This window comes from Octopus bimaculoides, chromosome 1, assembly GCF_046866305.1.
Source record: "Octopus bimaculoides isolate indiv1 chromosome 1, ASM4686630v1, whole genome shotgun sequence".
NCBI classification, from domain to species: domain Eukaryota; kingdom Metazoa; phylum Mollusca; class Cephalopoda; order Octopoda; family Octopodidae; genus Octopus; species Octopus bimaculoides.
This window is the reverse complement of record NC_142928.1, coordinates 95,059,092-95,072,423: the sequence shown is the minus strand read 5'-3', so window position 1 is coordinate 95,072,423 and position 13,332 is coordinate 95,059,092. Positions and strand designations below refer to the sequence as shown.

General features: G+C 35.8%; 1 protein-coding gene across 3 annotated transcripts in view; it reads left to right on the top strand.

Annotated features, from left to right (window-relative positions):
* Positions 1 to 13,332, top strand: part of LOC106873159 (uncharacterized) — a 329,246-nt gene that overhangs the window by 281,649 nt on the left and 34,265 nt on the right. For all 3 annotated transcript variants that reach the window (XM_089354161.1, XM_089354165.1, XM_089354155.1), the window contains exons 108-115: positions 495 to 685; positions 1,263 to 1,401; positions 5,423 to 5,627; positions 6,770 to 6,886; positions 9,067 to 9,244; positions 11,183 to 11,302; positions 11,860 to 11,943; positions 13,083 to 13,279. In XM_089354161.1, coding sequence (XP_089210287.1) covers positions 495 to 685; positions 1,263 to 1,401; positions 5,423 to 5,627; positions 6,770 to 6,886; positions 9,067 to 9,244; positions 11,183 to 11,302; positions 11,860 to 11,943; positions 13,083 to 13,279 — 1,231 coding nt within the window. The remainder of the gene's footprint in view (positions 1 to 494; positions 686 to 1,262; positions 1,402 to 5,422; positions 5,628 to 6,769; positions 6,887 to 9,066; positions 9,245 to 11,182; positions 11,303 to 11,859; positions 11,944 to 13,082; positions 13,280 to 13,332) is intronic.

Here is a 13,332-nt window from a genome sequence, read left to right as displayed (position 1 = left end):
TTTTAAGCCATAACCATCGTTCACACATAAGCATCTAGGACTTTATACACTTCCTTTTTTTAAGACAGTGGTATGTTATTTTAGAAAGATTTGACCACTGTTTCAAGCAGGACAAATATCCACATAGAAGCGCCCTTGTTAGCTCAATCAGTTTTGATTTCTCCCATGTCTAACAATTTCATACACACACACACATTCACTCAAGGGAAGACATGCGTGCCCAACATGTTATAGTATATGTCTCCCTTTTCCCATAAATAGTCACTTGAAAGGAAAGTATAAAATTAAAGAGTTATGTTATTCCATTGAAACACGACAGAAATGTATTAACTGCTTCAGATGCTGTCACATTATTCTTTTGTTCTAGTAGTCTAACAGTTGACAATAGATTTAACTCCCTTTTAATGATTATTAATTAATGGCAGTCCATGTTACAAGCAAAAGTGAAAAAAAAAACTGTTGGTGATATTTGCTTTTTTTAAAATCTTTTCCAGGCATTACGTGTTATGGGAATGTATGGAATCATCAGCTGGCTAGCATGGATGATTTCTACAATGATCATTATGGCTCTAGTGTGCATCGTTGTCATCTTCATTCTGCACTTTAGTACCATATTTATATTCAGCAACATACTTCTTATGTTCCTCTATTTCCTTACCTTCTGCTTTTCAACAGTCATGATGTGGTAAGTAATATTTTCTCAGTTTCTAATAACCACCACCACTTCTACTGCTCCTACTACTACTACTACTACTATTATAGTTTCTAGGCATTGATAATTAATTATGCCAAAATTGATCTAAATTAAAACCACCAAAGACCAATATAGACCCAATCCTCTCTGTGGTGGCAGAGACGATTCTGACCAGCTCCTGATTGGAATCACAATAGACATATAAATATACACTACTTTTTCATGTTTCAGTAATTTTCACTATATTCAACTATTTATTAACTGTGTTTGCCACCCCATAGAAGTTCCTTTTCTATTTCTAAGAATCAAAGCATGTAGATTTGAAAATCTTCCATCATTAGCCCAAACTTCCCCTAAATAGTTCAACAAACTACAAACAAAAGATGTAGAAAAATTTACTCAGAATCTAACTGCTTGCCTAATTTTTCTTTCATTAAATAGTAATGATAAAAGTGAAGAGATTAAAACTTGTAATTACTTACTCGACAACATAATTCTAAATTTGTACCTAAATATATTGTGTGCTGTATGAAGTCTTTAGAGATATTTACCTCTTTTCTTTTTATAGTTATATGGTCAGTTCATTCTTCAGCAATACAACTTTGGCAGTTCTCACTGGACTTATCTTTTACTTGCTTTCTTATATTCCATACATTGTTCTACAGTCTCTAAAAGTAGAACTGAGCTTTTACCAAGTATTACTGGTTGTAAGTATAACTTAATAATTATTTTGATTGGAGATTTCTGCGGGACAACCTGTTGAAAGCCACCGACCAGATTTGTGGGTGGTGTAAGGTCCCCTCCCAACCCAGAGTAACGTGGTGGTGGAACAAGGAGGTAGACAGGGCTATTAGACAAAAGAAACAGGCTTGGAAGGACTGGAAGAACGGTGGTAGCAGGGAATTGTACCAATGTGCCAGAAGGGAGGCTAGGCGACAGGTTTATTTAGCCAGAGGGGAAGCAGATAAGGAAAGATTTGCCAATGTTCTGCGCCGTGAGGACCAAAGACTCGAGGTATTTCGTGTTGCAAGACAGTGTAGGAGAGAGAATAGTGATGTTGTAGGAGAGAAATGTGTTCGCATGGATGATGGTACGCTTGCATTAAATGAGGATGCAAAGAAAGAGGTCTGGAGATGCCACTACGATAGATTGCTTAATAAAGAGAATGAATGGGAGAAAGAGAGCCTGCCGTATGTCGACCCAATAGAGGGACCAGCTATCCGAGTTGATAGTACCAGGGTAGATAAAGCAATTAAGAGTATGAAGACCGGGAAAGCCCCCGGCCCATCAGGAATCACTGCAGAGATGCTCAAAATATCTGGCAGTGTTGGCTATAGCCTAGTCACCCGTATTACGAACCAGGTGATACACGAAGGAGTCATACCCTATGACTGGTGTAGCAGCATCATAGTCAACTGCTACAAAGGTAAAGGGGACGCTTTAGATACAAATAATTACAGAGGCATCAAGCTGTTAGATCAGGTTATGAAAGTTACAGAGAGGGTCATAGCCCAACTAATTAGGGAGCGAATCAATTTAGATGAGATGCAGTTTGGGTTCGTGCCAGGTAAAAGCACTACTGATGCCTTATTTCTAGTGAGACAGTTGCAGGAGAAATACCTAGCTAAGGATAAACCTCTGTACCTGGCTTTCGTTGACATGGAGAAAGCCTTTGACAGGGTCCCCCGATCCCTTATCTGGTGGTCAATGAGGAAACTTGGGATAGAAGAATGGTTAGTGAGAGCTGTGCGAGCCATGTACAGAGATGCTGCCAGTAAGGTGAGGGTTGGAAATGAGTACAGCAATGAATTCCGGGTAGAGGTAGGGGTCCACCAAGGTTCCGTCCTCAGCCCCCTATTATTTACCATAGTCCTCCAGGCAATCACAGAGGAGTTCAAGACAGGTTGCCCCTGGGAGCTCTTCTATGCTGATGACCTTGCCCTAATTGCGGAGTCACTATCAGAACTAGAGGAGAAGTTTCAGGTGTGGAAGCAAGGTCTAGAATTGAAGGGCCTTAGAGTCAACCTAGCTAAAACCAAAATCCTAATAAGTAGGAAGGTAGATAAAACACAAACCCCTTCAGGTAGATGGCCCTGCTCAGTATGTAGAAAAGGAGTAGGTAGTAACTCTATAAGATGTACCCGGTGCAAGCTATGGACACATAAGAGGTGCAGCAACATCAAAGGCAGGTTAACTAGCAAGTTAGTTTTTGTTTGTGGCAGATGTTCAGGTGCAATAAAGACTGCAAACAAACAGGAAACAACTTCTATCTCATTCCAGGGTGAAAAACTAGAGGTAGTCGATAGCTTCCGCTATCTGGGCGACCAAGTTAGTAGTGGGGGTGGGTGCGCTGAAAGTGTAGCTGCTAGAATAAGAATAGCCTGGGCAAAGTTTAGAGAGCTCTTACCCCTGCTGGCGACAAAGGGACTCTCACTCAGAGTAAAAGGCAGACTGTATGACGCATGCGTACGAACAACCATGCTACATGGCAGTGAAACATGGGCTGTAACTGCTGAGGACATACGTAAGCTCGCAAGGAATGAAGCCAGTATGCTCCGTTGGATGTGTAATGTCAATGTGAATACCCGTCAGAGTGTAAGTATCTTGAGAGAAAAGCTGAACATTAGAAGCATCAGTTGTGGCGTGCAAGAGAGACGATTGCGCTGGTATGGACATGTGGTGAGAATGGAGGAGGATAGCTGCGTGAAAAAGTGCCACACCCTAACAGTTGAGGGAACCCGTGGAAGAGGTAGGCCCAGGAAGACCTGGGCTGAGGTGGTGAGGCAAGACCTTCGTACATTGGGCCTCACCGAGGCGATGACTACGGACCGAGACCTTTGGAAATGGGCTGTGCGTGAGAAGACCCGGCAAGCCAAGTAAGATCGTTGCCAGTGCCCCTGGACTGGTTCTTGTGCGGGTGGCACATGAGATGCACCATTTTGAGCGTGGCCGTTGCCAGTACCGCCTGACTGGCTCCTGTAGGATTTTCGAGCAAGATCGTTGCCAGTGCCCCTGGACTGGCTTGTGCGGGTGGCACATAAAAGACACCATTTCGAGCGTGGCCGTTTTCGTGCGGGTGACACGTAAAAGCACCCACTACACTCTCTGAGTGGTTGGCGTTAGGAAGGGCATCCAGCTGTAGAAACTCTGCCAAATCAGACTGGAGCCTGGTGTTGCCATCCGGTTTCACCAGTCCTCAGTCAAATCGTCCAACCCATGCTAGCATGGAAAGCGGACGTTAAACGATGATGATGATGATGATGATGATATTATCTCTAGAGATTAAAAAAAAAAGAAAAATTTTCTGTAACACACCTTAGTGCAGGCCATGGTAGGATTGAACCCTAGCCAGGGTGTAGAATATCCAATTATCTCTCTACCCACAAGACCACCAAGTCACCCAACATAAATGTTGGAAATTAAGCGATATTTAAATCTATCATAACTAAAGATAAAAAAGTAAAACTCTCTCATCACAGCTATAGCTCTGATTAGTAAGTAGGGATTTAAATATATATATATATATATATATATATATATATATATATATATATATATATATATATATATATATATATAAATATATATATATAATCGCAGCGTGGAAGTTGTTTATAAGCCATTTAAAATAACACTCAAAATCCGTTAGATTCACTTCAACATTTAAATTTTAATTTGTCAATATATTTTCGTCGGTTTGAGACTGCAACCTGTTCACTGACAAAATTGTGTGCTGCATCTGAGAAAGTAACAATTAGTTCATGATATATACATCCGTGTGTATGTATGTATGTATGTATGTATGTATGTGTGTGTACATGTGTGCGCGTATGCATCTGTGTATATGCATATGCATGTGTGCATGCCTATATGCATGCTCCGTTGGATGTGTAATGTCAGTGTGCATACCCATCAGAGTGTAAGTATGTTGAGAGAAAAGCTGAACATAAGAAGCATCAGTTGTGGTGTGCAAGAGAGACGATTGCGCTGGTATGGACATGTGGTGACAATGGATGAGGATAGCTGCGTGAAAACGTGCCACACCCTAACAGTTGAGGGAACCCGTGGAAGAGGTAGGCCCAGGAAGACCTGGGCTGAGGTGGTGAGGCAAGACCGTCGAACCATGGGCCTCACTGAGGTGATGACTACTGACCGAGACCTTTGGAAATGTGCTGTGCGTGAGAAGACCCGTAAACCAAGTGAGATCGTTGCCAGTGCCCCTGGACTGGCTCTTGTGCGGGTGGCACATAAGATGCACCATTTTGAGCGTGGCCGTTGCCAGTACCGCCTGACTGGCCTTCATAGGATTTTCGAGCGAGATCATTGCCAGTGCCCCTGGACTGGCTCTTTTGCGGGTGGCACATAAAAGACACCATTTCGAGCGTGGCCGTTTTCGTGTGGGTGACACGTAAAAGCACCCACTACACTCTCTGAGTGGTTGGCGTTAGGAAGGGCATCCAGCTGTAGAAACTCTGCCAAATTAGATTGGAGCCTGGTGTAGCCATCCGGTTTCACCAGTCCACAGTCAAATCGTCCAACCCATGCTAGCATGGAAAGCGGACGTTAAATGACGATGATGATGATGATGATTAGATAAATTTGAATATTAGACAACAGTAATGGCTGTATATTTTTCCAGATATTGTAAGCAACCTTTCAAAAACATTGTATTATTACTGCAAGTATGGGAAAAATTATTTCAAGAAAACATGTTTCCTATATTTTCAGTGTCTGTCCTCTACAACAGCCTTTAGTTTTGGCTCTCAGTACTTATCAAGATATGAAGAACAAATGGTTGGTCTTCAATGGAAAAACATTCATGAAAGTCCAATGGAAGGAGATGATCTAAGTTTCTCATTTGCATGCACCATGATGGCAATTGACAGTTTAATCTATTTTATAATTGGCTGGTACGTCAAAAGCATCAAGAAAAGTAAGTTTTCTTTACTTGTCATTATTCTCCTAACTTTCTATTCAAAACCCAGAGAAACTAACTGCTAATCTGAATGATTCTGTAGAACAATAATGACTTCTTTAAACTATGCAGTTAGTACTCGAATAGTTTACTACATCAGTACCAACATATTATTACTACTTATTTTATCAACTTTAAAAAGATAAAAGGCAATGGTAACTCTTGGGATTTTAGCTAAGATGCCAGAAGGAAACTAAATGTGTGTTTTGCCTGATACACTCCTGTTTCTTTTTGCAAATATACCCTCATCTATAGAATAAACTATATGTTCTGACATTGAAACAAAGCACCAGGTTTATATAAGATGGAAAGGGAGAACATTGAAGTTTCTAATCTTTTTGCCTACCCAAATATATATACATATATATATATATATATATATATACGTACACAAAAAATTGCAACCTAATGATGGTGTATGTGTAGAAACATATGTTGTGATGCATAAATGAAACCTATGAATTTCCATCCTCATGTTTTATATATATATATATATATATATATATATATATATATACGTATAATATTAAACACATTTCAATAAATTGATGTCTATATGTCAATTTGTCCATTTTTTTTCTTTTTCTTATACATAAACAGTTATATACATATTTATATATAGATAGATACATATATATATATATATGTATGTATGTATATATACATATATATATATATATATATATATATATATATATATATATATATATATACACACACACATATACATATATATATACAAAATATACACATATATATACATACACTATATATATACACACAACTTATATATATATGTGTGTGTGCGTGTGTGTGTGTGTATATACACACACATATACATATATATACATACACAATTTTTATATATATATATATATATATATATATAGACATACAATATATATGGGATTAGGAAGGGCATCCAGCTGTAGAAATCAGGCCAAATCAGACTGGTGTCTGGTGCAGCCCCTCAGCTTACCAGCTCTGGTCAAACCGTCCAATCCATGTCAGCTTGGACAACAGACGTTAAATGATGATGATGATGATGATGATTATGATAATGATATTTATAAATTCCCATATGTTTTTTTACTTTGCAGAGAAGTATGGCATTCCTAAACCATGGTACTTTCCTTTCTTCCCAAAATACTGGGGTCTTGGAGGGGCCAACTCTTTGAAGCATTACTCTTCATCTACAACTGCACCTGACACATTCTGTAAGTGATTTTCTCTCGATTTTTTATTTTATCTTTTTGTTCAAAAATTGCATTACAATATTTAATGAAATAGCAAGACAAGAAACTGCTTCTGGATTAGCTAAAATAATATTTTTTAGTAGAATATTCAGAATGTTCTTGGGATAGTTTACACTGTAGCAAGTCTCCACCTAGATTTCTGATTTAGAACTGCAACCTAATTACATTTCCATAAGAAATATTCCTAACTCCATGAACCTAATTATATCACCATAAAAGACATGTGTACCTACATAAATGTTTATTGACCAATCAGTATTGGTTGGCATGTAGTAATTAACATTGGCATCATTAAAGAAATCTATGTAAATTCCCATCAAGTTGTATTTCCAAAGGTTCTAGAAGCTTTTCTTGGGGTTATAAAACCCTGGCGTATCGATCCCTTGAGCAGAGCCACCTTAGATGATACACAGAACTCTGCCACTTTGTTCCATGAAATGTGCTCTTGCTTTCTTCTTTTTGTTTTGTATAACATACTTTATATACCATGAATGGCAATGGGTGAAGGCACATGGTCTGGTGGTTAGGGTGTTGTACTCACAGTTGCTTACTCATGGGTTCGATTCCAGAACAGTACAGTGCCTTGTGCTCTTGAACAAAACACTTCGTTTCACATTGCTTTGTGATCGTTTTGACATTTGGCATGTGGCAAACCTGTGCACCTATACAGTCTATGTTTATTTGATGCAGAAAGTGAGCTAATGTATTGCACATACATTTGATCACTATAAACAAATAATTTCTGCAGATCATTCAACAAAAACTGAACATTCATATGTCGTCTTCAACAGGAGATTTTATCATGGCAGACAGAATTAATCTTGTTGTAATGCTGACATACAACCATACAAATCTATATCATGTAAATATCTTCTTATCATTAGCTGTCTTATTCTTCAGCAATTCCTGAAGCATTCATTAAATATGTGTGAGAGGCAATAGTTTTTCTACAGAAATTTATGGCTGATATCAATCCAACATGGATAAAAGAAATAAATTTGAATCTCTGTAATGAAATGTGATAATGTAATGTGGAAGCAGAACACTATCGTCACTGTGATACATGGTAGAACAGACCATAATATTTAGTTCCAAGTTATAACTCATGGATGTCCTGAGATGCATCATTAGTGATGTTTCTGAGTTCTTAGAGGGGGTTTCAGATCTTTCATCATCAGACTCCTTTGTTTTGTTGACTCAGTCAAGGCTGATCAAGTCCCAGATTGCATCTCAATAGCAGCAAATCACAAGTCTGCCCTCTTTATTGAAAACAATCTAGTTTCCTTCTCTGCATCATCAGTGATATAATTTATGGTCCTCTTCTTTGCAGCACCAGTAACCTCAATCCAAGTCAGATGAGTAAGGGCTTTACAGAATGAATGCTCCACAAAACCCTGGCAGCCTACTTCAATTGCCTTGTTACATACCAGGTTTCTGCACTGCTCTACCAGCTCCTCCCATGAGACTCCTCCATATGTTTTTCCTGGGGTGCAGTCAGTTCTTACATAATCATGTGTTTGATAGAATTTGAGATCATTATGTTGGGGAGGAGTTTTATTGGTACAATGTGTTCTAAGAACATTTTCTGTGCTGTCATCTCAGTTTTTCATCTCATCTCTGAGTCCCAGAACCCTGACTACCATAAACTGCTTTTTCTATAGACAACTTCCACAAACAGTACAAGAACTAATGAGGAAGTCTTTATATGGTCACTCAGTATTCTAGAAATAGTAATAGTAGTCAAATCTCTTTCAGCTCAAACTCCCATCATTTTAAAATATGATATATTAAACAAGATGGTCAATATTCCCTGTACATTGGAAGAAGTTGGAGTGATCATGGCTAAGATGATTTGATCATAGAGCTGTTCAGTTAGGGCTGACTTTGACTCAACAGTATCAACTGACAGCACACATTATTCCTTCATCCAAATTTCATCATCCAAGTACATCATATGCCCATACTATCTCAATTATCTCTTCTGCACACTTCAACTGTTGTTTAATGTCCAGGTATTCTCTGTGTTAAATACTTGTAAATCTTTTGTTTTCAGAAAAATAAAATTTTGTTAAAGTTTTTATTTTGTTTAGTAAATTAGATAAATAACTTTAAATATTTGTCATTGTGTTCTCATTTATAAGATTCCTCGGATGTACTTTATGAAAACCGTCCTGCAAAAGGACCTGTTGGCATCTCTTTGATGAATTTGTCTAAAAGATATGGTATTGAAACAGCAGTGCAGAATTTATCCCTTAAATTTCACAAAGGTGAGATAACAACAATTCTCGGACAAAATGGAGCTGGAAAAACTACAACATTGTAAGTTACATAATTAATCTATATCAAAAGCTCAATTTTAGTTTTATTATTGTTACCATAATGTGAAATTCTACCAGATTGAAATTTACTATTTTTCTCTCTAGGTTTGATAAATGAATATTGTGGATTAAACAGAGATTGATATTTTTAATCAAATATGCAGATACAGACATGAAATCATGTGTAATTAATAAATTATTGGCATCTTTGTACAATGAGTGAAAAATTCTTATCAAGCTAAAGTTGCATTCTGGTTTCATTTCTCAGATCTGCCTTATTTCTTATTTCTTTATGGCCCACACGGGGCTAAACATAGAGGGGACAAATAAGGACAGACAAAGAGATTAAGTCAATTACATTGACTCCAGTGCATAACTGGTACTATTTTGCATTGACCCCGAAAGGATGAAAGGCAAAGTCGACCTCTGCGGAATTTGAACTCAGAACATAACAGCAGACAAAATACTGCTAAGCATTTCGCTCAGTGTGCTAAGGATTCTGCCAGCTCGCCGCCCTTATCTAAAACCTTAAAATACTTTAAAATACTGCCTTACTTAAAACCTTAAAATACTTTAAAATACTGCCTTACTTAAAACCTTAAAATACTTTAAAATACTGCCTTACTTAAAACCTTAAAATACTTTAAAATACTGCCTTACTTAAAACCTTAAAATACTTTAAAATACTGCCTTACTTAAAACCTTAAAATACTTTAAAATACTGCCTTACTTAAAACCTTAAAATACTTTAAAATACTGCCTTACTTAAAACCTTAAAATACTTTAAAATACTGCCTTACTTAAAACCTTAAAATACTTTAAAATACTGCCTTACTTAAAACCTTAAAATACTTTAAAATACTGCCTTACTTAAAACCTTAAAATACTTTAAAATACTGCCTTACTTAAAACCTTAAAATACTTTAAAATACTGCCTTACTTAAAACCTTAAAATACTTTAAAATACTGCCTTACTTAAAACCTTAAAATACTTTAAAATACTGCCTTACTTAAAACCTTAAAATACTTTAAAATACTGCCTTACTTAAAACCTTAAAATACTTTAAAATACTGCCTTACTTAAAACCTTAAAATACTTTAAAATACTGCCTTACTTAAAACCTTAAAATACTTTAAAATACTGCCTTACTTAAAACCTTAAAATACTTTAAAATACTGCCTTACTTAAAACCTTAAAATACTTTAAAATACTGCCTTACTTAAAACCTTAAAATACTTTAAAATACTGCCTTACTTAAAACCTTAAAATACTTTAAAATACTGCCTTACTTAAAACCTTAAAATACTTTAAAATACTGCCTTACTTAAAACCTTAAAATACTTTAAAATACTGCCTTACTTAAAACCTTAAAATACTTTAAAATACTGCCTTACTTAAAACCTTAAAATACTTTAAAATACTGCCTTACTTAAAACCTTAAAATACTTTAAAATACTGCCTTACTTAAAACCTTAAAATACTTTAAAATACTGCCTTACTTAAAACCTTAAAATACTTTAAAATACTGCCTTACTTAAAACCTTAAAATACTTTAAAATACTGCCTTACTTAAAACCTTAAAATACTTTAAAATACTGCCTTACTTAAAACCTTAAAATACTTTAAAATACTGCCTTACTTAAAACCTTAAAATACTTTAAAAAATATCAACTCATTGCCACTCCCCATTTCACCACAATAACTCCATAGTTCAGTTGGAAGATACAAACCCAATTTTGTTTTTATATTTAAGCTTCTCAATTCTTCCAACAAACAATAATCACCTGAAACCATTTAATCTTATGTTTTCTCGATCTTATTGCCCATCAACTGTACTTTAGATATAAATTTCACACTTCATTAAATGACCATAGTATTGGGATACCTAATTATTCATTTGGTTATTTTAATACTCATTTTGTTTTCATTCCATTTCAGTAATATGCTAACTGGCTTGATGGAGTCAACAACTGGTATTGTAGCATTCTATGACTCCGAGAAAGGAAAAAAGAATAGTTGGCTTGGCATCTGTCCTCAACAAAATATTTTGTTCGAGTAGTAAGTATAGTTTGCTTTTTTTCATTTCACTTATGCTATTGGTTGCTTTCTTTTTCATGATTTTGTACCATTCTGTTTATCATTATTAAGAGGTGCCTTAGTGCAGTAAAACTTATTCCATTTTTTTAAATAATAGATATATATAGTAATGATCTTTAGCTTATGCACAGAACCCACAAAGTATCAGAGACAATGTCATCAATATGACTGATATAATTACTTACTTTACTGACAGTTTGCTTCTAGTTATGCTACCAACAGCTCCATTGTGTTATTACAAAATTTGTGAACATCTCATATGATAAAAACAGAATTTTCCCATAAGTTGGGATATGAAATTGAATTGCAAATGAGAGGCATCAACTGCCTTATCTGATGTATGATAATGCAGTTATAATGATCATCATGCTCATTACACTTCATAAGATCATTATCATTATAATCATACAGATAAAATATCCAATGGAGAGTTCTTTCAAATAAATCTGTAAGTTAAATAAAACTCAGATTCATTGTAATTCTAAACTATAATCCTGTTTAATTCCTTTTATTTACAGCATGACAACAGAAGAACACATCCGATTCTACACCAGTATTAAAACAGGATGGCAGGGAAAGAAATTAGAGAGAGAAGTTCGCTCGTGAGTTTATTATTTGTTTTTAGCTTTGAATTCATGGAAATCACTATGATGTATGCTTAATTATTTGATATCACTAAATTGTTTCATTGTTTGAACTTGTGCTGTGCATTTTCACTGCTTTATTGTTCAACCTTGTTGTATTGCCAGTTGTTTCTTCTGACAGTACAAGCCCATCTTGGTGCATGATTTGTTTGATCTGATTACCTATCTGTTGCGTGATCACTAGTGATTATGACTGCTTTCATAGTAATTCAACTGTCATCTTCTAGATATCCCTTTAAAAGTATTAGCATATGCAATTATGAAGGCTGCCTGTTAGAGTTTTTCTTTTTTGTGTGTTATTGGTTTTTGCAAGTTATTAATGACACTCTCTTAGAGACTTGGAATTATTTCTCAAAAGGAAGAACAGTTCAAGCTGGATATGAGTTGTAGTATTTACAATGGCTGGTTGAAAGCTGCTATGAATTACAAGCAGACATCCACCCTAAGTGTTACCACACTACATGGCTTCTTTTAGAGTTTTCTTTCTTAATCCTTGGCTTTAACAAGAACTAGTCAATGGTTTAACTATACAAGACAATTATATATAATTCCCTGAGGTATTGTATACCAGCATACCTTTCTGGTTTTATTGTGTATTTAATTATGTAGCCTATTTACTGTGCTGTGTTGTTCAGCCAATCATTCATTTATTCAATAATGATCGTTAATCTATTCGCGCACTAAAGTTCAATGATTATTCAACAAAAGAGTATAATGGATGTTTGCTTTGATGATGTGATAAAGTTTCTGCAAACCAAGTCCTCGAACTTCTTTCAAATCCATTTCTATTTCCCAAGAATATTAATTTATGTTACAAATACTCTTGCGAAAGCTATAAACTTCATACCTTCTGTCTTTCACATGAACTTGACAGCTTACATAATTTGCTCTTACCAACTAAGGTGAAAATAAATATCAATCCCACTTTACATGTAAGAGCTAGAAAACCAATTCCTGCAACTGGCGGCCAATTCTAAGTCATGCTGTGCATGACTTAGAATTCACAGACATATTTAATACATGTTTACATCACACAAAATGTATATTGTCACCATTAAAAAAATGAATATTAATGTCTTCTTTTTTTCCATTTCCAGTATTTTGAAAGATGTTGATCTCCTACATATGCGTAATACACCTGCAAAACAACTCTCTGGTGGAATGCAAAGACGTCTCTGTGTGGCTTTAGCATTTGCTGGCAAATCTAGTATTGTTGTTCTTGATGAACCTACAGCTGGTGTAGATCCAAGTGCAAGACGAAGCATCTGGGACCTCATTCTTAAATATAAGAATGGTTTGTAGTTTTCTATTTGATCTGTGTGTTAGTGTACATGTGTGTTAGCATGT